The 26594-nt window shown below is 44.1% G+C and overlaps 1 protein-coding gene and 1 long non-coding RNA gene across 4 annotated transcripts; one reads left to right on the top strand and one right to left on the bottom strand.

Annotated features, from left to right (window-relative positions):
* The first annotated feature begins 6301 nt into the window (after positions 1 to 6301).
* LOC121098878 lies at positions 6302 to 13964 on the top strand. Its single transcript, XR_005831363.1, has 2 exons — positions 6302 to 6498; positions 10680 to 13964. It is a non-coding gene; the product is annotated as an uncharacterized LOC121098878 (long non-coding RNA).
* Positions 13228 to 26497, bottom strand: CALCOCO2 (calcium binding and coiled-coil domain 2). 3 transcript variants are annotated; one of them, XM_040617363.1, is made up of 13 exons: positions 25889 to 26495; positions 25412 to 25529; positions 22871 to 23059; positions 22418 to 22520; positions 21615 to 21748; positions 20752 to 20889; positions 20159 to 20286; positions 19957 to 20047; positions 19057 to 19179; positions 16487 to 16582; positions 15664 to 15802; positions 15218 to 15255; positions 13228 to 14711 (listed from the first exon to the last, which is right to left on the bottom strand). In XM_040617363.1, the coding sequence occupies exons 2-13, from the start codon at positions 25523 to 25525 to the stop codon at positions 14535 to 14537; spliced, it is 1470 nt and encodes a 489-aa protein (XP_040473297.1). In that variant the 5' UTR covers positions 25526 to 25529; positions 25889 to 26495; the 3' UTR covers positions 13228 to 14534. The 3 variants fall into 3 exon arrangements, with proteins under 3 accessions (XP_040473297.1, XP_040473300.1, XP_040473298.1); XM_040617366.1 differs by lacking the exon at positions 25889 to 26495 and adding an exon at positions 24901 to 24944 and having other exon boundaries at positions 25412 to 25512; XM_040617364.1 differs by lacking the exon at positions 25412 to 25529 and having other exon boundaries at positions 25889 to 26497.
* Between the last annotated feature and the right edge of the window lie 97 nt (positions 26498 to 26594).

Below are 26594 nucleotides of genomic sequence, written 5' to 3' on the forward strand. Positions count from 1 at the left end.
CAAGGAATTGTGAACAAGTCACTTAAGCTGGAAAAAAACCCCACCTTACCCAGCCTGTTCTTGGTAAAGTGATGCCAGCTCTTTTTTATATATATTGCAAAGAGGCAGGCAAATCAGTAACACCCATCAGTTTGAAATTGTAGCCTCAGGTTGAATGCAGAGTCAATACCAGTCTAGCATGTGCTGGCAGTAGAAGGAACTGGCATTAACTTGCTGTGCTCTGAGAACCGCAGTCTGCCCCTTCCATTGCCAAGTAGCTGCCACCGAGGGCAGTGGATAGGGCTGAGATACCTCTGTGTGCAGAGAACTGGAGTGAAGCTGGACGCAAAGGTGAGGCCACGGAGGCAGGCAACGCTCCCCACGAGTGCCCAGGAGCGCAGCAGCAGCTTTCCCACCGATTCGGTGTAGTCTATCCCCCTCTGCCGTCCGGCCCCGGGAAGCTTGCGGGAGATCTGCAAGGAGCCAAAACAATCCGAAACTGGGGGTAAGGAAGAGGCTGATGGTAGCAACCAGCTGACTGACACACACCACCAGCACCCCCACCACCCCCCAGCCCCCCAAAGCAGTCAATACGTGATTGTACTGCAGGATCAGGGCCCTTAAGTAACTGGGACTTGGATTTGTGATTCAAGACAATATCAAACACATGTATTTCAAAGTGAGCACTACCCTGGAGTAATTGGGGGAGCAGATATGATGGTTATGTTTCATAATAGCCTGTGTTGTTACCTACATTTTAATAACATCTGCTATATGCAGCCACATCTGGCTGGTAGTGCAGCCCTATTCTGCATGCAGTTATTAAAAGTGGACGATATTCTAGAAAGGGCAGATTTTTTTTTGATAACAAACACAAATGTGACTGAACTGGTATGTTTCTACCCTAACATTGCAATAGTTCAACCTGTGTACAGCTTCTTTATACCATTATAACTGTATGCATGCCTGGAACCTTCTGTTGCTCAAATTATTACTGAGTTAGAGCAATCCCATTTAATAGTATAGGAAAGGATTTAGGAAGCAAAATGTAAAGAAGAAATGTATACTTGTGGACCATATTTTAAGACTTATGCCTTGCACAATCCCAGCACTGCAGCTGATTTCTTTACAAAGAAAGAACACAAAAGGAACATCGCAAGAGAAATGCTTGCAATAGGAAAAAATATTATGTCTGGGTAAACATAAACAAAAAAATAAAAATGCCTATCACAGCTGATGAAGATAAATACAGTGAAGATGTAGAATTGTGATAGCATGATGATCTAAGATTACAAGCAAAGTCTGGAGAGTGGTAACATCTTACTAGACAAATCAGTGTACCTAGGAAAAGCAGGCAAGCATGTAATCTCAGGACAAAAATTGAAACAAATCCCATTTATGCTGTCAAGCTGGAGTACAAACTCCCCACTGTGGAGTTTTCTTCCCAATTTTGGTGTTCAATTCTGTTAATCATCTGAGTTTCTTCACTTGATTTATTCAACAGCAAAACATTCAGTGCATTGGGGAAACACAAAGAGATGCTTTGAAGACTTACATCAAGCATATGGAAGATGTACAAGACAAGGTAAACACCACCCCCTCTGGGAGTAGCTTAGAAATGTTCTCTCCTTTTTACCTCTTACTACCAGTGTCTTTTTCTCTGGCAGAATTAACTCTGTTCTTGTTAATGAAATAATTTGTCAGATGCACGCATACATTATCCTGCAAATGAATGAACAAGATGCAGGGTTAGAAAGGTATTAGCCTCCTCCCTTCTTCTCTACATGATCCTGGTCACACTGCATAATGTACAAAGCATCTTAATTAAGCACAGAAGATTTAATGGCACTAAATATGATCAGCCCTATACTGATCCCATTACTCTAAAGAACCCAATAAATGAGGCTCAACAGTTTCAATTTCACTTCACTGCAATCTCATCAGCATTCCAATTCCATCACTTCTGAGAAATCAGCAGTTTCAATGGAAGATAACCCTCTTTCCCAGTCAGGCCCCATTCTACAACCACTTATTAGTAGAGCTAATTCTGTGTTGGAATGATCCAGAACTGCATACCAGAACCTTTTCCAGCCATCAGATAAGCCACGACTTCTTTTCATAAAGAAGTAAGCCAAACTATCTTAGCATTTAGGACCTTTTCTCCTCCCAAGATTTCCTTTAACTATCCTCCCCACCTCCCCCCACCCCAATGCTTCATGAAAAATAGTAACAGAATAATACAGAAAGTTAATTACATGTGTATTTATAGAAGAACTAACTGTGCCAAAACTTGTCTGCAGCACTGATTTGGATAATATAACACATGCTGTATTCTACTGTAGAATTTGCTCAAATATTTCACGCATAATTTTATTTATGGCATTCAGATACTACAAAGATTAATTGCCAGTATTTATGAAGTGCTTAGAGATTCTCAAGAGAAAGATGCTACGGACAGTCGAACCATTACGATTTCTCCATATCTCTGGTTGCTATGTATTGAACTGTCATTAACTTCTGCTAATAGGCTTGTTTACTTACCAAGCTATTATGCAAAAGGTCAGAGGATGCTGAAGTAGCAAAATGTGTAAGGCCCTCATTATAGACAAATATCCTCAGAGGGTCATGGGATGTCAGCAGCACATAAATCCTCAGATCAAACTTTAATCTACCAAGAATAAAAGGCTGGGAAGGAGAACATGAAGCCAATTTGCTTCTAAACTTCCTTGGAACACCAGAGCAACACTGTAACTCATTAATCGCTATAGCAAAGGTGACAAGGCTAGCTGATGTCCCCACTGAAGTACTTTCTAAGTCAGAATTACACTCTAGCCTGGTGCTGAGGTGGGAAGGATACTGTAAATGTCTCTTACTGGGGTGTAGTAACACCTACCAAACTAGAGCTTGTGTCTGCACTACAGCAAGTGTTCACGGGTTCTCCACTTAAATTTAAAGCCATAGCTGGTCATCGTACAGCTCAGCGAGTTTGAAGTTTACTTAAAGCATGAATGTTTGAAGGAATGAAACACGAACAACAGAAAAGGAGCCTGTTGGTCAGTCCACCCTACCTCCTGCTTAAGAGGATCCGATTTCCTACTTTCTTTTTCTCTGAGCCAGAGGCTCTGTGTGTCCTCCTTTCCATTCCATCTCTTATTTTTTCCAGACGTTCATAGACTTTCATTCTTTCCTTGGAACATTCCCTAAAAAATAACAATGAGGTCAATGCAAAGTCAAACAAATTTAGCCCATAAAATAAAGTGTGACCAAAGGTCAACAATAAACCAAAGTAAATGAAGGTTTTGCTCCTCAGATTATTAGAAGTCCAAACAACTAGAAGCTTAATGAAGTTTTTATATTAGAACTTAATTAAGGACATGACTTAAAAGTGTCAATCAAAAACACTGTGGTGAGAAACTTGTTTGGAACAGGACAATAGGGCTTAATGGGACTCCTGAAAAATAAGTATCTTTTTAGTGCTCATTCATGGATGAAGGATAAAGTTTTCCTTGTTCAGTTTATCTATCCTGAATGCCCTGAATTCTTGTCAAGGTGATTCTGCCGCAAAATATTAGAAGTCATTTCTGAACAAGAGTTTACAGAATAACATATAAAGTAGACATTTTTCTTTTGACAGCGATGAATTCTTTTGACAGTGATGAATCTGAAGGAAATGACCAGTGGACGCTATTTATGGCTGACTGACCACATCAAGGCAAGGCTAAACTGGATATTAAAACACCAGCTCAGTGACAAAGCAGCACGGAATGGAGGGATTACCCTTGAGATGTAAAGCTGGCAGATCATATCCTGTCTGCATTTTATGTCCTCCTCAGATTTGTCTGCCCTGACAGGCAAGAGTCCAGTTTACAGATACAAGTCTTGCGATTACTTGATCTGCTGTTGGGCTACAAATTGTCATGACTATGAGGAGGGAAACAGAACAGAGGGACACTATGAAATAATGAAATGATTGCATTAAAGCTGCTTTCTAATGTCAGTTTTCTAGGCTTGAGTTTTTAAACAATTTCAAGAATTTTGCAGAAGCGTAACTTTAACTGTAACAGCAAATAGGATTGTAAGAATTTTGTAAGATTAAAGAACAAGGACTACTTTCCTTCAGCCCTCTGCACTTAAAGTTTAAGTGACAGTTACTTAATTTTCCTGATTTCCTTTCTAAGAATAATTTCTAACTAGCCTAGCATATTAATCTTCACATAGCATTCGGGAGAGGCTTCTAATATGCTGGAAGTTAGCTCCTTCTGACATACAAATAATAGAATTTAAATCCAATGCCCAAAAAATAATTGTGCCAAGAAGAAAGTTAAGCTTTACTCTGCAGGAAGACACTAAGAAAGAAGTTGAATTATTTTGAGAAGAGCTTTACCACCCTGCTTATGTTCCTAGCCAGCAAAAATTTCCTACAGATCTTACTCCTTCCAGGGAAGTGGCTAATTTTCTGGGGAAAGAAGTCCAGGGGAAAAGAAAAAGCCAGAAACAAATATTTTGATCTTCACCTTTCTGACTGCAAAAGAACAATAAAGGAATCATCACATGCGTGTAGCCTAACCAACTCACTCTCACAAGCAGTTGATTATTTTTCATTTCCTCTAATCGATCTGCTGAGACATCTGTGCAGCATGCTGTTCGCTCATTATCTCTTGCTCCCCAAAAGCCATACCCGCTAGCAGCTCCACACACAGCATCGCAGAGCAGAAGCAGTTTCAAGAGAATGAAGATTTGTAATTTCAAACTCTCTGCTTGCACTCAGAGGGACATGTGGAATCTCTGTTCAATTAGATCTCGGCAATCAATCAAGGTGGATTGCTTTTGCTGGCTGTGGATGTATTATTTACAAACTGTCCACTTTAGATAATAACCTGGGCAATTAGTCATAAATGACTACCAAACAAACAGACAAATTCTTACTGTTTCAGAAGCTTCATACTAGCTAGCAATAACTGCTAGAACAAACAGTTCCATTGACGTTTCTGATGAGTGGTGAAAAACAAAGATTCCTGGAATACAACTCTGAATAATGCTTTATTTGGATTGGGAACGGAGCCATTTACAGTGTTTCTTCATGTTCTTCTCTGAAGGCACAAATCCAGAAAATACTGGCAAGAGCTCACAGACTTACTAAGTTTTGACTTCTTGCCTAACTTCAGTCATTATGAGAGAAATATGCATAATGATCACAAGCTAGTACTTCAGAAAGATTAAACATTAGGGATAGCACATACTCACAAAGAGCAAGTGTTACGACAACAGGGGACACTCCGGGGCCAATAAAGAAACACTCGAAGGACTGGTAGCACATGCCTGAAGTCAACAGCGTCAGTGGGGGAATTCCGAGGACAGGCTGCCAAACTGCAAAACAAGGCGCACAGACACTAAAGCTGTTGATTTCTAACAATTCAATTGATATGTTAAAATAATGCTGACCCTCGTGCAACTGTAAATTTACTAGTCCTTTAGGAATCGACTCCACCACAGTTATTTTGGCTTTCCCAGCCAAGATGGGACAGAAACGCTTTCCCCGAGCTTCATCCTTGTGCCAGGAGCAGACTCTAGCACTCAACAGACCCATCTATGGCTACAGAGCAATTTTTGAAGCATTTTTTTCCTCAGGGTTTCACCCTCACACCTGTCACACAGCCCCTGGCGTTATTTCAACGCCAGTAGGAGAACCCCGGGGCAGGAACCTCACAGAGACCACCACCCCTGTAACGGCCCTCAGCAGGCCCGGAGGCACGGCTGGGCCTGCAGCACAGGGAGCTAGGACCCCGCAGCCCACACAGCGGCAGGCCCAAGCCGGGAGGGCCGGTACCCCCGTGGGGCGGGCTGGCAGGCTGCGCGACCCACCCCCGCCAGCCGCTGGGACGAGTCCCGCAGCAGCCGGGCCGCTAAGGGGAGCGCGCTCCTACCCTTCCCCGCCTCCTGATTGGGCAAAACAACCTGCCTGACACCCCTCTCGCCCCGCCCCTTAATAACATTTGCTGCTCCATTGGGCTAAGAGGCCAGGAGGGCCTCTGGTTGGATAAAAGCAGCAAGGGGCGGGGAAGGTGTTGCTAGGGCAACAAGAGGACGCGCTAGCGTCACGGGCGTGCGCCGGTGTTACGCGTGCGCATCCAGCCGCCTCCTTTCCCGCCCCCAAACCAACGGCCACTAACGGCCCCGCCCCGGCAAGGGAGGCGTGGCTTCATTTGAACGGCCACAGCCAATCACAGATGGGAAGAGCGGGCTGATTTGAATATTCAGGAGGCTGCGCAGGGGCGTCTTGGGGGTGGTTGTGGGGCGTTGTCTGAGGAGCTGAGCTGGCCGGCCAGCAAGCGAGGAGGCATGGCGGGCGGGATTTGTCCGCGCTCCTCAGGGCCGGGCGGGATCCTGTGGTACAAAACCGGTCCCTACCTCAGAGCTCTGCTCTCCGTCTGTGGAAAGCTTCGTGTGGAGGGCTGGAGGCGGAAGGCTCTGCGTTTAGGCTGTTGTAGGGTGTAATTCTGGGCGGCCAGAAGGAGGGAGGTGTGTGGGTGTGAGGCCCGCAACTTCAGGTGACTTGATGTATTGAAGTTTTTCACAGGGCCAAATGTTGATCCCTAAACAGCAATGGCTATGGATGATCTTCCCATCAAGAATTTATTTGTGAGGCAACGAGTTCCAGACTTGCTTTGAAACATTCAAAAGTTTGCAGATTAGTCTGTACCAGATCTGGCCATGCTTCCCTAACTCTGGGCTAATAGTGCACAGATACTACAGCAACCTTGTTTTAAATCTTTAAACCAGCGCAAAAATAATCTGATTAAAATCATAATGAAACAAAATTATCAGCTTTGGGAAACTGAAATTAGACTCCGAGGTTGGCTGGTGCTGCTGACACAATGGGTAGCACCATTTACAATCAGAATTTGCAACAGTTGTATGAATTCAGTTCCTGCTGCCATGGAAACAGACTGACATGGCTAAAAATGGAGCAGGTTGTTCTGAGCTAATTGTTCGACACACACAAAAAAGCTTGGATTCCCTTTTCTTTTTGAGATACTGATTCCATTAAACTAACCTGCTCCGTTTCCATGGCAGCCAGCAGCAGATTTACTAGAATTCATTTTAAATTTTACAATCCTGATATGTGTCATAAGGTTAAGAGTTTTCCAACACTTTCTATAGAATTAAAGATCCAGTGAGCTCAGATTTATTTGAGCAATCTGTAGCATACTCAATAAGATGCATTCAAGTGATATATAGGTATATATTGCTTCTACATTACAGCAGTGTATTTTTCTCTTCTGCTGCTTGTAAGTACAAGGATTGGAGCCTTTACTGGAACTAAAGAAATTTTCATTTAGGATCCCGTAATGATGCATGTAGTCTGTCTTCTGTCTCTTGTTTGGCCACATGTTTTAGGATGAAGTGCAAGAATCTAATGTGTAGAGGTTGTCTTAGAAAAGTTCACTGAAAAATATGATTTAATAGCTCCTTCAAAGCTAATGTATCTTCCAAAACATGTGTTAGGGTTGTAACTGTGAGTATTATTATAAGATCTCTTCCTTTAAGAGCAGAGGGGCATTCTAGTAGGTAGCTTGCAAGGAAGTTTGAGTGTTCCCATTTTGCCTGATTTGTTAAAAAACCCACCAGCATAAGGCAACCATAACACCTCAAGGCAAACTTTCTAAGTGTAGTTCTGAAAGGACAGAATACAAGTCATTAAAATTATCTTATTCTAACAGAGAAGGAACTTCCTGAAGGTGTAAAAACCACTGAGCTGCCTAAAAAAATACTGATGTTCTCGGTTTCATATAACGAAGAGTCCATCTTCCAAACCTTTCCTACCTTTTGGATCAGATCTATCCTAACAATAGCCCTCTTTAAGGAAGGATTGTCAAACCTAATGACTCCATTAAGGCAGGCATGGGTTCATATATACTGCTACAACCAAGTAATAACTCCTAGGAATTAAAAATCCATATGGTGCTCTCAGCTGTACTACATAACGTGCAGCAGCTGCTCTCAAAAATATTATAACTGTTATTAAAAAAGGAATTAACTACACTGGATTGCTTATGAAAGTGCAATTTACTATTAAATAGAAAAAAATTTAGTGCAAAAAATGTTCAGAATCTTCAGGCTGACCATCTCTTTTGTGTTTTTCGTTGTCACTGTTTGTTTCTGGTTGCATTTAGATGCCATAATCATGACCAAGGCCCCACAGGAATACACATTATAAAAGCACATGCAATATTCTAGTCTCATCCTGTTACTGGGGAAGGGAAGCAGGCAGGGGATGAGCCGTACAGATGTAAGTGCCTCAGGGCTTGAGTTATCAACTCACTCTCCAAGCAGCTGCTCCCACTGGCAAATCTCTTATGGATCAGTAGAGGAGAAGTAGAGTCTGATGAACCCCACCAGGTTTTTCAGGCTGGAAAAACCTTTGGGAAGGGTTAAAAACTCCCTGGAGTCTGAAGGGCATCAATCCCTTTTGGCAGCCGTCCATTTTTTCTCCATCCTGGCTCACTTCTTGTGCTGTTCAGCTTTTCTCAAAATGAATGTTAAATCTGGCGAGGGAAAGGGGGATTATGTTACAAATTTTCGGAGTGACTTTGGCCAAATTCCTTCATATCTGCATAACTGTTTCCCTGTCTGTAACATAGGGGTAATATTTAATTAGAACATAAGTCTCCTAAGGCCTACTTCTTTGGAGCTTCTCATGTGAAGCTGTAATGTGAAAGGAGCTATATTTAACGTCATTAATTTTGGATTTGTGTTGCTGATGGCCTTGCTGTATTTTAGACTCTCAGTGCCAGACTAGTAATTACACAAGACTATAAGCCCTGGGCACTCTGAAGCTAGTTGAAGCTTTGTCACCGATGTAATTTTTTATTTATATTACATGGTAAGCTGGGGTGCAAGCCTACATTTAAGCCTAAACTGACCTTGCATATAAATTTTAACGAGCTCTGATGCCTCAGAAGGCAGAGAGAGTCCACATGATCTCTTAAATAGGCCCCCGTGCAGTCCTGCCTGCTTTGTGAGTGGGATGGGCACAAGCATGGCTGTGCATAATATATTTCATAATATCATATGGCCAATGGAGAATGGACGAGGGAGCTCAGGTTCCTTCCTAGAAGGCTTTAGTGTTGTACACAGCAGGTTGCTGTGATCTAAGCAGGCAGCTGAGCTATGGATATTTGGGGCATGACTAAGTCAAGGGCGATAGTTTGTAGTAACCCAGTTTCTGGCCAGATCCAGTGAACTACAGAAACATTGCTGTTTCAATCAGTTTTCCCTGCAGGTAGTTTGGACTGGCTAGGAAGGTTCAAAAAAATTTGTCTTGGAAAGTCCTCTTTGCCAAACAGCAAGAGGCATCCTGTGCAGTACCACTGCACTAGCTCTACCACTTAAAATGTGATCAAAACCTAACAAAACCCTCTACTTGCCGAGATTTACTGCTTCACAGACCAACGGAGCGAAATGTAAACTGCAATACATCCGTCTTTATTCCACAAGCATCCCTGGTTCTGTTATTCCCCTCTCCGGTCCCCCTGGATGAATAGCCCTATCCCCTCGCTATGCTGAATAGGCCAGGTGACTCCGAAACCGGCCACCCAGCAGATGCTTCTGCAGTACCAACTGTTCTGAATCCCCCACCCCATCTCCAGCTTTTTTTTTCCTTCTTCCCCCGTGTCCTACCAATCTAGGCTGCCTGGCACAAGCTGCAAGCTGCAGTCCCACTGGAGTGATATTGTGATGGAAATGAGGGAGGGGATGCAGGCAGAACTGCACAGATTTACAGCACTCTAAGGGTTTCCATTAAAATCCTTGACAACTTGTTATTTATGAGTAGACCAACAGCTCTTCTAATATCCAGGGCCTAGACCCCATTCACTTCAATAATGCTGGTTTGGAATAAATGAGCCAGAGGATGGAAACCAGTTCTGTTAGTATAATGGAGGAGGCTAATAGCTGTTTAGAGAAAACAACTGATGTAATTCTGGGACCCAATCCTTTCACGAACAAAACAATAAAGGTTCGATTCTTCAGTGCATTTCACATAGTGATTTAATTCAGTACAAAGAGGGTGATAAATGGCAGCGTTTGGATTTCGTGCCGTTATATACCCGCTGAGCACTCTCTATTTGTACTAGTGCACTAGAGATAAAGGGACTCATTGACTCCTGTGCAAGCGGGAGTAGGTCAGTCTGGATCTCCACAGCAGAACAAAGATAAACAATGTGTCCTTACAAAATAATACAAGTGACCAAAAAAACCCCAAATCCTCTGTGTAAGTGTGATATCTTCACTTTTCCCTCCGTCCCCAGGTTTTCCCGAGCTGCCCACCTAAACCAGCATGGCAGTCTTAAGTGCATTTTAGAGCATTTTTTTCCACCATTCCCTTCTGTGCTGTCTTCCCCTTCCTATCATTGACACAGCAAATGCAGAAGCACCTCCACTTACTAAGTGAGCACAGGATTGACGACTGAAATAAGTACTTTGACGATCAAAACACTTTAAACCCTAGATGTGCATTATGCTGCTGTAAAGAATTATCGATCTCTTCTGCCGTGTCTTAAAATCAAACTGACAAGTTGATTACTGAGTATAACCACTCACTTGCTGGCTTATACATGGCTTTCCTTTTCCTCCTTTGTTCACCTGCATCTTGTCTATTTACATTCCTTTCTATCAAGAATCTTTTTATTATCTTTCAGCTTGCTCTGCTCTGCACTGGAGCCTTGTTAAGGTGAAGAGCAGCAGTGGCAGCGCTCCCAGGCTGTGTTCTGTGGAGTGAAAGGCAGGGAGAGGCAGCGCTGCCAGATGGACCATGCTCTGTGCCTCTGCCTCCCTTCGTCCACACCCTGAACCTCAGCAATGTGTTTTTGGAGGAGGCTGACGATGCTGAAGGTCCAAATTGTTCTGCAGGAAGAGGAAAGAAGGATGGACAGGTGAGGAGGAACCAGGAGGAGAACAGGTGGAGGAAAGAGGCTGTTAAAGTGGGGAAGTGGACTGTAGCTGTACAGTTCGGAATCACTTCTTGAGAGAAGCTGAGCCACCAGTCAAGTTATTTCAGCATCCTTTCAGATTCTCTGTCTTTGGAGGCTGAAATAGTTTGGGCATCGGGAATCTGTAACTGTCTCCCTTGCAGCCAGTCTTTTTTTCTGCACCAAAAATAACTTTTTGCAGGCAAAACAATGGTCTTTCTTATGAAACAAACTGACATCAGTCAGTATGTGATGCCTGCTGTGACCATGGTTATCAGCGTGTTTTTGCAGCTGAGAGAAATTATCATCTGGTTTGCATTTTGCACACACAGAAACATACCTATTAATGGGAAAATGATGTGCCATGGACAGACATATTAAAAATATACTCTGTGAATGGGAGAGAAAGCCTAAGAGAAGATCAAACTTCCTGGGGAAGGCAGGCAAAGGGTCTGACAAAAATGAGGGAGAATCAAAAGGACCAAGCAAAGGGAAGAAGAGCTCTCTGAGGCTGAGTGGTTTTGCCTGGACAAGAGAGCAGAAAATGCTGTGCTTCACCGGAGCAGTGATTGCTGATGGAAAGCAAACTGGGCTAGTTCCCAACTTGGACCAAATTGGTAAGCCCTGTAAAGGTTTAAAAAGATAAATAATCACAGAGATTTGGCCCACAAAGTATGACTTCTTCCTTTCCGATACATTTCTAACGAATACTCATTCAGATGCTATATGAGTTCAGGTATAAATTGTGCCAAATCCCTACAGTCCCTTTTGCAAATGTATTTCAAGGTCCTTATCCAATACATATCAATGTAAATTGGAGCTCATCCAAAATATAACTATATGTAATTATCAGCCATTTGAGCTACTTCTGTATTAAACCATAAAACTGAGATAGGATTGAAACCTCTTACGATTCCAAAGGCTAAATGCAGCAGTAACATAAATAATACTGTAAATTACAAACAAAATGAAAACTTGGTCAGAAAATAGATGATGTAATTTGTGCTTAGGGGTAAATTGGTCCCTGGCTGCCCAGGATAGGGAAGGTATGACCCGTATCAGGCCAAAGTATATGGCTGGGAGTGTGAATCTTGTGTCATTATTACAGAAAAAAAAAAAAAAAAAGACTTAAAAAAACCCAGCATCCTGGTGAGATCTGTTGCAGTCTGACCCCCTCTGCCGGTCGCCCGCTTGCTGCCTGTGCCCCAGGGCCGGCACCTCAGCACAGGCAATGGGATCTGCAGAAAGACAGGAGCAGGCAAATGGACAACGATGGGCACCAGTGCCAAAGGGATGGAGAGAGGGGTGCTAGCACTTGGCACCGGTAGCTCAAGGACATAGGCAGTGTCATGACAGAACTCCAAACCCAGGTGGCCAGGTCTGACTTTAGGATAGGTGGTGGTAAAGCCAGTACCAGCCACAGTGTACAAAGGAAAGAGGTCTGATAATAGGCGTTTGGGTGAACTACCAGGGGTTTAGTAAAATTTACTTTTGCATCTCTCGACATCTGATCTGCTTCTGTCAGGATACAAAGCAGTAAAATATAGTTTAGAATAAGGACGTATGGGAAAAGGTTGGGGGCCAGGGAAAGCATTTTCTTGAAAAACAGTGGGGCTTCTCCTGAGGAAACAAGGGTTCAGTTAAAAATGAGCCTCATTTTGGGGAATGTTTGATTGTCAAAATTGGGATAAAGCTATGCCAGGAATGTTGAGATAGACTATAGTAATCACTGTCAAAATACATACAATACCAAGTAGTTTTTAAATAATATTTTATCATCCCAAGTGAGAAGCTTTTCAGCTTTTTCTCCTAGCCTAGGGAAAAAAGGTGTTGATATGCTGGACTTTCCTATGACACAGAAGAAATTCAGCCAGCTCTAGGTATTTAGACGAGCTTTACTGGGAACAGATATAAACAAATAGATCCCACACAGGTCATTTTACTTTCCTGTTTTTTTTTTTTCTCTCCTTATCCCATACTATCCTTTGGCCTTTGTGATATATTCCCATGCTGTGAGAAGCCACTGAGGATCAACCAGTTAAATATGTGTTTTCTGTTGAACAGAGTCTCACTACCCTTAGGGATACTGCTTTGCATGCTAAAAGTTATTCAGAGAGGTGCTTAAGTACTTTGTTATAGAGAGCTTCAGCAAGTAATTGAAAGCTTGCAAATAGCTCCCTGAAGAGCCCCCATCAATTCCTCCAATTTATTTAGGAATGATCAGACATAGACATCTTTTTCAAAGATTTTTCTTTGTATAGCTTCTATTTTTGTTTGCAGTTATTTTCTGTTACAGGTTTTTTTTAAATAATGCTTATCAGTATAGTACATCTCAAGACAGAAATACTCTATTTAAGAGATTGATAAAAAGGTTGTGTAGAATCAAAACAGTCAAAACATTTTGAAGTCTTTGTTACTCTAAATATTCTTAGAACTGTGTAAACTTAGGATTTTCTATTGCTTCAGATAGTCAGCAGGAAACAGTCTAATATAGCTGGATAATAAACCTTTAACCATTTGTGTTTGCATGGAAAAAAAGAGCTGTTAATCATAAATTGAAAATCCTGAAGCAGAAATTAAAATAGTAACTGGATAATCTATGCACAAAGCATTGAATATCCCAAGGCACTTAGTTTTGAATCACATTGTTTTGGTTTCAGAGCAGGCTCTTCTTGGTAAATCCAGAAGGTTTAGAAATATAAAAGAGAAATAATCCAAATTAATAGTTTCCTTTAAATGAGGATGCCCAGTTTCTGACTAAGAGACCATTTATCCTCTGTGCTGCTGAGACAACTTGGCTACTGCTCTCCTGTGGGCTCCACACCACACTGACCTTCCCTCTCTCAGAAACATCAGGTTTTTCTCATTCTCATCCCGAGATGGATGGAGAAAGTGTGTGTGCCTCAACCTAGAATAAGCTGTGCTGCCTACTTTGCTAGAAGGACGGCTCTAAACCTTCAGATCTGCAAATGGATATTTGGTCTCTATATAAATAGATCTCTTTCACTTGCTTTATGGCTGATAGTGAGATTTGTTTTTATTCAGACTTTTACTTATTAATAATTAATTCTGCATTCCAGAAGCTGAGCAGGGCTGAAGGTGTGATCCTAAAAGATTATAAAATGTCTCTGGTCTTTGGTTAGCAATCACAGTGCTATATTAAAGAATAAACCCATTATAATAGAGATGTATCAGCCAAGTACAGAAAACTGCTGTACCACCTTCCATCACTTGGATCCCCACCTGAATAAACAGTTACATGGCCAATCCTGTTCTAAAGAACTAGTACCACGCCCAGCTACATTACCAATTATAGGATTTGCAATTCATTTACCAAGCATATATCCTTATCCAAGACAGAGAACTCAAGCTTGATGGTCATTCAGTTTCAGGATGTGGATGTCTGACCTGATTTATGTGTTGGTCATATGCTGCATGGAACAGAAGGGTCAGAATTACAGTACTAGTGGCATAGTCAGTCTTTTCTGGGTGATCTTAGCATGAATTAAGCCTATACAGTGACTTTGGTCTATTCTATACTGCGGCCTCTGCTACCTATTCTACAGAGCAGATATGAATTCAGAATTATTCCAGGCCATGACAAAAAACATGGTCATCAAACACCTGCTTATTGGACTTTTCAAAGGTCTCGCTGCAGAGTGGGCACTCCAGGAGATGGCTCTGCACATGGGCCTCATACTGGCTTGTTTCAATGTCTTCAGGAAATACTTCATCACACATGGGGCATTTCCTTATAGAAGCCTGAAGTACAAAGCAAATGCAAATAAAGTCAGTTTAAAAATGATATTAGAAGAGAAGAAAAAGAAAAGCTTAGTAGTCAGCTATTATCACTTTTGGACAAGTCTTTCTGACTTCTTACACTCATGTTTTCAAATGGCTCCAGGCTTCTCTAAATAGCACTTAAAAGTCAAGAGCTTCTGAGAGGTTCTCGAACGTTCCATCCCACATAGCACATGTCCATGTCTCCAATATGAAATAAGGTATTTAGCAGCTGCATGCTGCTCACTCTGACATTAAGGACCAGCTCTTAGCAGTATCTAGAGATTAAGGTCAACAGAGTTTCCTTTCTTTTCCTTAAGACATATAACTCTTGTTAATTCCACACATTAAGCATATGTGGATCCACTTTTGTTGTCCGCCGTCTTACCAGGACTGAACCAGCAAGTAGACCATTGGCCACAGAGCTGAACTTGGAGCTTTCTATTTCAAACCAGTAATTCATGTCCAGTTGTGTCCACTTTACTTACTATGTCTGCATCTCCTGCCCCTGGGTTTCTTCCTGCAGCTGGAAAAAATAATATATTAATTTAGCCACAGCAAAGTTATTAACAATGTCATGTGATGATAACTAGTGATTCTTGAAACATGAGGATGTGGTTCTGCATCTAAACCTCTATATTTAGGACTATGGAAACTGGATATAAGCCACAGAACTAGCTGTCTCACAGCTGAATAAACTAGCTAATAGTTGTCTCTCTTGGCAGCAAATGAACAGACAGCTGATCGCTTAAGCCAACCCTTAACACCTGGCAGCATTTTGCAGCTGCCAAGTCATCTGCACACACACAAAGCTGCACAGAGGTGCTGTTGATAATGTCTTTTCTACAGCATTCAATTCGAGAGGAAGGATAATTTGCAGAGGCTTTAACTGCCATGCATTTGCAGTTTCAGACAGAATGCCAAGTAATCTCACCATAATATGGATTTCCAAACAGAAGGCCTCCTACTTCAGGAGCTCGAACTGGAGCTTGAGCTTGTGAAACAGAGAAGGAAGAAGCCTCTGCAGCCTGGAAGAGATGCCTCAGCAGTCTGTTATTCTCTTCCATTAATTTCTGCAAAGGGTAGAATGAATTTCCATTAGCTTAGGAGACCATTTCTGAGAAAAGTCATACCTTGCACTAACACAGATCCTCTTTTGCCAGAATCAAAATTGCTCTAAATTTTTAGATAGCTCAACGTTAGTCCTGCTTGACTGACTGGGAAAGTAAGGTAAGAGTGGGCGAGGATCTGTTCTGTGGCCTGCTCAGAAAGGCAGACAGCATGATCACAACAGAGGAATACACTTTAAAAGACAGAAGGTTCTCCTGAAGTCATGCAGAGTAAGGAACAAAACTGAGCAGTCATTACTTAGACTGGACAAAACAAATATGTCCATTTAAATGAGTAAAGTCCACTCATTCCAGTGGTGTCAGAATTAAGCTAACAGAATTTTTTAAAAAACCCCATGCTATCATGGTTAAACCAGCCTATTCTTTGGTGGGGGAAAAAGGTGCAAGTTTTGGGACCCTTCCTCTTAGGCTGTACAGACGTGGCAGCAACACACTGTGAGTGTACACACACAGTCATTTGTACGTGCCTGCAGGCAGCCTGGCAGCCAGCCTTCAGGTGATGGCCCACGTGCAGGCACAATTAGTGATCTGTTTGGTAGAAAGGTTAATGGAACTGAACACTAGACCGAGAGATTAGTGTCATATTCAATACAGGAAAAAGGCAAAGGAGTTGTCCCAAGTTCTCACCCGATTTTCTTCATCAGCTTCATTCTTTTTTGCCTGCAGAGCCTGAAACAAACACTTCTGCTCCTCAAGTTCTTTCATTAAGTCGCGGGTTTGTTGCTATGAAGAAAGAGTGGCAATCAGTAAATCATGGGAAACTGACACATAAAATGACGACAGCTCCAAGCACTGGAGCTCTCATACTAGCTGCCTCATGCTGCATTTTTACCAACAAATAACCCTTCCCTTTCAGTGGGAGTCTTACCATTTCATGGTTTGTCACCTAGGTATCTCCACATCCCGCTCATTTACACTCTGTATTTTCATTACAACATGTGAGATGACACATGACCTTTGTAGGGGACATACAGAAGGTCAAACTAAGAGGGAGGTTGAAGAAAAGGAGCTCGTACAGCTGAAAAATCCACCCTGGCAGGTGAGAGCTATTCAAGTCTGTCAGGCTTCCTGGTGCTGTGAGACTTGCATTGATGGTGGGTAGCCAGTACATCTTTAGGAATTAATCTTGTAGCTGACTCTTGAATTAAATCAGTAAATTAGATAAGCTAGAGTACTTAGGGATTCTGCAGTCATTCTCCAAGTATCACTCTAAGAATTCTGAACATTTGGCATCACAGCAGAGGTAATCACATCATCTATTTTAGGCATCCAATCTCCAATGCCAAAGTGAGAGTACAGCCTGCAAAAGCTTCCTGAGCACCACAAACAGAGAGAGAAGCACCTTTAGAAGGTCACTCAGGGCAACAGGCTAAAGACTATATGATGGCCTCAGTCACTGCCAATGATAGTTTCTTCAGCAGAAAGAAACACCACAGCACACTGCCCTTTTATATACTTGACATTCCTTCAAGGAGTGATTTCCACTGCTAAGGCTTGTGGATTCCTTCTAAAAGGTCTGCAGAAGTTACCTCAGAAAAGCTTTTTTGTCCATAAATTTAGATTTGTTATACATATAGTCATCTGTAACATCATGGGGAAAATGTGATTGTTCTGCAAATCGGAAGAAGGCAGAAAACAGTGCTGTCAGTGGGCCTCAGCTCCCTGCACAGGTACCAACGGGTTCCACGCAATACAGCAGAGCTCTGTGCTCAGCACTGTCAGGACCACCTCTCCAGCTGCTCTCCCAGAAATGCTGGGCACCTGCTCATTCTGCAGGCAGTGGGACAAACAAAAGTGAGAGTTTGGCCTCTGACCCTGTCCTGGTTTTGGCTGGGACAGGGTTAATTTTCTTCTTAGCTGCTGCAGTGCAGTGGTTTGGATTTGGTATGAGAACAATGTTAATAACACACTGAAGTTTTTAGCTGTTGCTACTTAACATTTATACTAAGTCAAGCACTTTTCAGTTTCTGAGGTTCCACCAGCATGAGGGCTGGAGAGGCACAAGAAATTGCAATGGGACACAGCCAGGACAGCTGACCCCAACTGGCCAAAGGGATATTCCATACCATAGGACATCACACATGGTATAGGGACTGGGGGAGTTGGCTAGGCAGGCCGACTGCTGCTCAGGGACTGGCTGGGCATCAGTCAGCAGGTGGTGAACAATTGTATTGAGCATCACTTGGGTTTTTTCCCTTCCCTTTGCATTTTATTCTCCCCTTCTCCCTCCTTTTCATTATAATTATTAATAATTATTATTGTTGGTTTGGGGGTTTTTCCTCCTATTTTAATTATGAAATTGTTCTTATCTCAACCCTTGAGTTTTACATTCTTTTCTGATTCTCCTTCTCATCCCTCCGCAGAGCAGATGGGCAATGAGCAAGCAGCTGCGTGGTACTTAGTTTCTGGCTGGGGCTAGACCACAACAGATCCCTTCAAGATTTCCATGCAATGTTCAAGTTCCTTATTTTGCTCCTTTTTCACAAGAAGAATTGCAAAGAGGTATTGGAGGATGATGTGGGGCAGAGCACCAAACTGCAGAACAGAAACTTTGTATTGTTCACAGCTTATTTTGTTGTATTCTGAGCACATTGCATCTATTTTACTAATTATTAAATGGTAAATTTGAGATATTAAAAGATGAGAAAGACACAAAAACATCAACAGGGAGAAGACCAGCAAGGCTGCCACCTCACACCAATTACTAGTCAGCTTCCTGTCGGAGGTAAAGTTTACAGCATATAGTCTGGGCAGATTTAGGGTAACTTGTTTTATTTATCACTAAATGCCAGTCCTGGAACAATTTTGCTTAGCTGCAGTTACCTGCAATCAGCTAAGTATCAATCCTGATTTCCCACTGATTTACTTTATCCCTTGAGCCGACTCAAAGGATCAAGACAGAGGCTGAATTTTCCTGCCTCAGAGAATCAAAATTACAATGTCTAGTTATACAGACATTTCTTCCAAAACTAAACCATACGTGTATACTATAAGAATACATACTATACGGATCTGTCAGATGGAGTGTTCACAGAGCCACCTATGTGAACACCCACACCACCACAGACATTTCTCTGTCATGGAATCCCTTAGACTCTTGTAAGATTGAGCAATATTTTTACTGCTCACCACAGAGGATGCCTCTGCTTCCCTGCCCTGGCTCCCCCAAGCACCGTGATACTCAGGGACAGCTTTACCTGTTGAGTTCTAGCCATGCGTAACTGGCGATTCTCTTCCTTTAAACTTTCAAGCTGCTCTGTCTTGTCATGGTCCATATGAGACAGGCTTTCTACTTCTTTCTCGTAATTCAGCACTTGAGACTAGGGAGAAACAAGGGTGTGCAAAAAGTGAAAATCCAACAACTGAGTGAGGAGCACAGGCACCTTTTGCTGTAGAAGGCAAAGCTCTAGAACCCACCAATGATTATTTTTTTTTCCTGAAAACATTTTTCCATTAAAACCTTTGTAGAAACAGACTGGTTACATGGGAATGCATTGGAGCTGACGTATTCATCAGAACACAGCATTCATTCAGACTTTCTCTGAAGAGCTAAGTTTCAACACAACACTTCTCGTCTGGGAAGTCAGAAAGCAAAGAGAAAAACAGAGACATACAGCCAGATAGTTAGCCCATCGTTCTGGGTCTCCCACATCCCAGACATAACCACCAAGCTATTTTCAGTCTACCTTCTCCCTTCACATACCTCCCAGCTAGAAGTCTTGTTTTCATCCAAGTACTGAACATAATTTTAGAATGTTTTTCAAAACAGAAGTGTTTAGTGCCTAGATCCTTAGCTAGCAGGAGGTAAACAACAGTCTGACTTTGGTCAACTTAATGAGCATGCAAAGGGGACATTTTTAAGGAATAAAATCCTTACAGTTTCTCTTAGCACACTCCCCTCTATCCATCATTCCAGAACACAACTTTCTTGAGGTTCCCTGGAGGTCAAATCATATCAAAGGTTGACACTTTCCTCAAGAACCCAAGAAATCAAAAAAGAAACTCATACACCACAAAGTTGCTCAGCTCTCTGAGCAAGGGAAACTGATTCCATCAGAGACAGTTCGTAAAAGCAAAGGAGGGCAGCTGTTTGCTACCTGCAGCTGGTCCACATGATCCAGGGCTGTTTTCAGTCTGATTTCCAGGCGTTCCTTGTCAGAGGTCACGTTCTGAATTTGCTCTTTGATTCTACTCAAAAGAAATCAGAACACACCATACTCTCATGGATGGAAATTTAACCCCTATAGGCAAGGTGCTTACACAAAACCCTACTTTGAGAATTGCTGTAAATACACTTACTGGAGCAATTCTGTCTCTTTGCAGTCACCCCGCTCCTTTAGATGTTCATTTTCCTTTTTCAGGGAATTCAGCTCCAGCTCCAGCTTCTCTGCATTGCTCTTTAGAGACTCTAGACTATCCTGCAGCTCCTGAAAATCACAGTAAGGTTGACAGGAGGTAAATGGGACCTAAGCAATAGTCCTACTCTGCACTGGATGTGCAAAAACCTTCAAATGCAACACTATTAGTCAGCCCCTCTGAAGAAGGAAAATCTCTCCTTTGCATCCTGACTACTCTTTCATAATATCAATGAAATGGGGTCTGACCTAAGCAAAACTGAAGGAAGGAAAGATAACGATAACGTGATTCCAGGACAGTCTACAAAACATTTTTGAACACTCCCCTTTACATATGTTCCTGACTCCTGTGTCTGAAGATGTCTTTTGTTGATAATTATTGTTCTTATCACAGAAAGTGATACTGTACTGTTGTGCTGTATGATTTGATAAAGGATTAAACACAATATGGGGAGAAACCTCTGGAAGTATACAGTGGAACAATACCTAACTTAGTCCCTCTTCATCTTTCAGACTTAAAGGTTCCGAGTTACTAACCTTTTTGTTTACTTGTGTCTTCTTAAGCTCTTCCTGCAGATCACTGTTTTGTTTCTGCAGACTTGCACAGCTTGCTTTCAGCTCCTCGTTTTCTTTATGCAAATTTTTGTTTCTCAGTTCAATCTCTTCCACTTCTCCCTAGCAAGCAACAAAGTTGTTCGGTCATAACAGAAGCACTGAAAAACTACATTCCAAACAGCACAGTGCAAAGAAAGATGAGCTCTGCAAAAGGAACACCACATACCTCCCCATGCTTTCACTAGCAGCGCAGACCAGACTGCTGCTTCACACTCCCTAGCCTGGCCAAAAATGACCATCAACCCAGTTCTTGAATACTGAGCACATATTACCCCTGATCTCTGGAGATGCTCAATGCCTTCTGCATCTGCAGAAGTCAGCGCAGACAGAACTTTGGGCTTGCAGCCTCAAAATCAGTTTGTTAGATTAGGACCATGACTGCAGTGTAGTTCTTAACAAAAGGGCTGCACACAAGACACTACAGAAAGAATTCTTGGCTTCACAGAACCTCATTATTGTCCCTCCACATCCCCTTACTCCCACCTAACGGCAGGCTGTTTCCATGCAAATAACATACACATTTAAAAGTATTCAAAATGTCCTGAAATGCTATATATTAAGTTGCTGTTTGTTACAAAGAGCTCACCAACTAAGTGACAAGTGGCAGGCAGAAAAACAAAGGCCGCCCAAATTTGTGTGACAGATCAGTAGCAAAGCCAAGAACAGAATCCAAGTCTGCTGAGTCCCAGCTTAGCATCCAGGTTACCAGATCACTCCACATTAGCAGTAAGCATATGCTAACAAAAGCAGAGGCAGCAAAAAGCAAGGGAAGAGAGGGCACATACCTGCGTGGTAACCACCAGGATATCATCCTCAGTCTCTGCTCTGAATTGGAAAGGCACACTGGCTCCCCGGACCACACCATCCTGGTCGACATAGCAGAATTGGTAATATTCATCATCTTTCGGGAGATAGTAACCTTCAGACAAGCACAACAATCCCATCATGTCCAGCCTCTAATTATTCAAGTACTTTTAATGTTGCAGCACAAACAAACTAGCTGGCTGGCTGCAACAAGGCTTTTACTATTGGTCAGATTCTACCATCCATGCTGTTTCACCTTCCTTCAACAGCCAGACCACACTAACTCTCCCTCTGCCCAATGACCTCTCCCACACTCCTCAGGGCTATTTAACTGCTTAGTGGGACAAGCTACAGCTGCACATCGTCCATGTCAATCAACTCACTGCCTTCAGGCAAGGCCACAGCTGCATGTTATCAATGATAATCAACCCACTGCCTTCATTCCTCTACATCTTAACTATACAGCACAGATAGTGAGAACCACAGAAAACCACGACATTCTAGTTCAGTATTGTTCTTGCAATGTTATTTATTGTTATTAATTGTTAGTAACCCCTTGTGCCAGTAATAAGAATGCAAACCATATCACTCAGGATGGCAGAATTTAGCAGATTCAAAATGTTGTGATTTATTATGGGATTTGAAATAGTCTCCCAAAGCATGGTCCTACATTCTGTAATTCCAAATGTAGTGCCTATTAGCGGCACTAAGGCGTGAGTCTGTGCGCATGCCTGTGTGTGCAGGTGTGCATACATCGCCTCAGTGACCCAAGTGCCCAACACACCTTTGAACTGGATCTGTTGCTGCACAGCGGTATCACCGTGGACGTCACCAGGCAGAGGGGCCCACATGAATGTGTAATACTCCCGCGTTGTTTTCCATCCCACCTGCAACAGCAAAATTGTTACATGGCATCACACAGTTCCTGTTTATCCTGTGGTCATGGGACTACATTTCCACATAGATCAGTTACTGGGAGGAGTTTTCCATTGATACCGACTTTTAAGAGCTGTGGTCTATGCATGAAAGGATAATTGGAGTGTTTGATTAGCCTTGAGGCTGCTCAGGTCACAACGCGTCTGGCACTTTGTCCCTAGGCACAATAAAGATGTTCCACTACACAAGGTTATTACTGAAAAAATTCCCCAACCCCGTTCTATCAAAGCCCAAGCTATTTGTTTCTGCCTGCTGCTGCTTTCTCATACTTGGCACATCTGGTTTCACAGTAGTCACTTACCCGGAAGATGCCCACCCAGTCCTTCCCACGAGGAATGATGTTCTGTGTGAGGGTATAGTAACAGGTTATGTCTCCTCCGGGAACGTAAAACTTCTCCACATTGTTAAAGACGACCTGGGAGAAGTGGCAGTTGTCCAAGAGGACCACGGAAGTGGGAGGCTCATCGGAGGTCTCATCCATCGTGGAAGTCTATAAGAGGAAAGAAGGGGGGGATTATCTCATCTCCAGATGCTGCCAATGCAGTTGTATCCGTGAAGGGTATGAACAGGTACAGCTTGGGAATGACGCGGCTGTGAGGTCCAAACCCCCTAAGCACATGCCAGGGTTTCTCAGCGAGGCACATGAGCCCACTGGTGTCCCTGCCACTGCGCCCAGGCTGCTCCGGACATCCATAGCAGCTTGCAGATCCTCTTTAGCAGACACATGCAAGACTTTCACCTGACTGCCACTTCCCAGCCACAGAGCCTGGCACTCTGAGGCTGCTCGTATGGCACAACAGCCTCTCTCCTTCCATGAACCAGACCCACTGACTAACCTACAGATCTGCCACACGGGAGAGGCAGTGGTGCCTTGCAGCAGCAGGAGAATGTGTGCCGGCTGGTGGGATCCCATGCTTGAAGACCCTGCTGGAATGCTGGCTGTCCCCACATGCAGCCTTACATCATGTTTTTAATGTGATGTGATACTCCGGGCACACCCCCACCGTAGGTAGTTAATGTGGAGGTGCATCAGCTCTTGTGAAATCTGGACACAAGTATGTTGCTCGAGAAGAACAGAGGTTTCACTGCATCAGTGAAATGCTTCAACAGTAGTATACAACAAAAACAGCAGTTTACAATCTATCATGCTAGGAGCTCCACAACTTGTGCATTCCCAGCCCTAACATGCTCCACCTTCACTGGCTGACCGTGGTGAGACACACAAGACACAGTCATGCTGGTGACAAGCAAATTCAACAGCCTCCCTGTCATCTGCATTCAAATCTGATGCAATGAGTTGACCTCCAAACATAGTAACTTTCATCTTCAGCTTCCTGGCTTCAAGGGAAAAGAGGTACCTTGCTAAGCTCAGCTCCCATGGAAAAGCAGAAACAGAGGAGATCCTGGTGAGGCAGATCGTCGTACTTCTGTCTCACCAGCCTGTGTCATGAGGCTATTATAGCCTTGCTACTTGTGACTGCTATGCTGAAACTGCAAGATGATTCTCAGTATCGAAATGAATATGTTGCATGACAGCAGGGTCAACAAACAGCATTAAAGCTTTTGTGTGAGTTATCTATACAGGAAACTTTGCAGTGCGTTGTGACACTACAAATCACACAACATAAATCTGTACGAGGTACATTGATCAAAGCAGTATGCAAACTGCCAGGAGCCTAGGCAGGACTGGAAACCCAACAATAAATCACCCTCTTTGCCATGAGGTCTTCTAGGCAGAAAGGCTTCAGCCCTGGCAATCTGTCAAGGGGCAGATCACTGCTGAGAAAGCTCTGCCACCAATCCCAGACAATTCAATTCCAGGAATCCAAAGCAGAACCTTCTCAGCTGATTTTAGTGACAGCAGCAGCAAGCAAGGATTGACCTCAGAACAGAGGGAAAGTTCATCATGAACAATCATCCTACTGGAGCATTTCAGGTCACCTCCAATCCAGAAGCTTCACGTGGAAATAAGCTCCCAGGAACCCTGCTCTTTTTTCGGGCATCATCCAGGAGATCACCTGTATTCTGTGCCAAATAATAGCCTGACAGTCAGGCAGAAGTTTAGATGGGGACTGTGGGGCTGCACTCAGAAAGGAAAAGGTATCCAAGCTGGAAAGAGCAGTGATAACTGCACTGACATAGGCTACCTTGGGAGGGGAATTCCTCCTGCTGGGAGTAGAAGGCAAGGCAGCCCCTACAAATGGATGCAGTGCAATCCTCCAGGATACCCAGGGCTGCAGCGTACTTTTAGTTATTTCAGTAAAGCGTAGGAAATGGTGTGCAATTCACCTAAGCCTCAGCCTTTATCTGGCTCTTGTCAATCTTTCCTACCTTGATGTGCCTTATGATTTGCAGTTCCCAAATGCAAGGGATCTCTTGACAGCCACCAGATGGAGGAGATAAAAAAAAAAGAAAATAGATGTAAGGACAGCACCTTAATCATGTTATTGCATTGCTTTGGGACAGGACATGAGCCCTTGCTGCGACAAAGGTTAAAGAAAATGAAGACTCATTGTCTGGATGCAGAAAAACAATAGGCCTTGCTGAAAGAAGAAAAAAAAAAGCAAGAAAAGATGCTGGTTTTGGTGAAAATACTTGTAATCTTGAAGGCAAACAAGCCCAGAGGCTGTGCAGAGCGTGCTGATGGCAGAGCGTGTGATTCACTTCCACAAAAAGATGACAGGAAGTAGAGGGGAGAGGACATTTTATTAACGTTCACATTTTTGTTACGCCAACAGCTTCCAAGTCATCAGCGAAGGCAGGAGAGGCCGCGCGAGGCTGCTGCCGCCTGAGGGTACTCCTTCGGGGTGTTAATGCCTAACGAGGTATCATAACAGCTCACCCTGAGCAGAGCAGAATAAATCCTGCTTCCTCTGGTGCTTATGGCCCAGCCTCTCTCCGGAAAATTCCTGTTTTTTTCCCTTTTCTTTCGCTGTTGCCGTTTTGCTTCTTTCATTCACCTGCAGCGTCCCGAAGATGTAGAAAAACATGGAATCATGGAATCCCCTTTCCCAAGCGAGACCAACTTCCAGCTGCTGTTGGACACCCGATGTGCCGGGCAGCCCCCACCGCCGGCAGCCGGTGCCCGTTAGCATCCCCGCGAGTGGGGCCCCGCTGGGGAGAGGACCAGACTGTTCCCCCCACCCCATAGGCCAGACACCCCCGGTGCCACCGCCGGGAAACGAAAGCGTAAGTGTCGTCGCCGCTTCGCAGGATCGCCCCCCCCAGCCTCCCGTACGACCCCCGCGGGGGACATCACAACTCCGGGCCGGGAGGGGTACAGGGGACCCCGTCACATTCCGCCCCCCGCCCCACTCACCGAGGGGCACCGTTGGAAACCTCCGAGACTGCGCGGAGAGGCGGAAGCCCAGGAAAAGGCCCCCGTCCCCGTGCCGCCTGCTCGGGATACCTCCCCCTGGGCGGTCCCGGCCCGCTGCTGGGACTTGTAGTTCGATACGGGATCCCCCGCCCCGATACACCCGTTCCGTGCCAGCGCTCCGGTTACGGGGTGGGGAGAGACAAAGAACTCCGGTACCGGTTGCCCTGGGCCGCCAGGCTCGGGAGGGGGTTGAAAAAAAGCTCAGGGAGGTTAGCAAAGCGGGAGCGTAAAGCCCTGGTAAGGGGCTGCAGGCCTGGGGAGGCCCCTCCGGGACACCCCGGTGAGCGGGACACCGGAGGCCCCGGACGGGCCCACTGCCTCTCCCGGCTCACCCCGGCGGCAGCCCCCGGGCACGGGGCACGGAGCCGGGCCTTGCCCAGGCCCCACGGCCTCAACCGCGGCTCCAGCGACGCACGGACCCGGCGCGCAGAGCGGCCCTGAGGCTGAACCGGGCACTGCAATAAAGCACGGGAAGACGTTTAAACATTCAAAATGATCTTTTAAAAGAGACTGGAGAGGGGGCGGGCGCAGCAGCCGCCGGCACACCGCAACCAGCTGCCCCGCCCGCCCCGCCCCTCCGGCATCACCCCCCGGCCTCTATGGTCACCTCTATGGTACAAGAGCAACCCCACTGGCCTCATGGTCC

This window comes from Falco naumanni, chromosome 18, assembly GCF_017639655.2.
Source record: "Falco naumanni isolate bFalNau1 chromosome 18, bFalNau1.pat, whole genome shotgun sequence".
In the NCBI taxonomy this organism is placed as follows: domain Eukaryota; kingdom Metazoa; phylum Chordata; class Aves; order Falconiformes; family Falconidae; genus Falco; species Falco naumanni.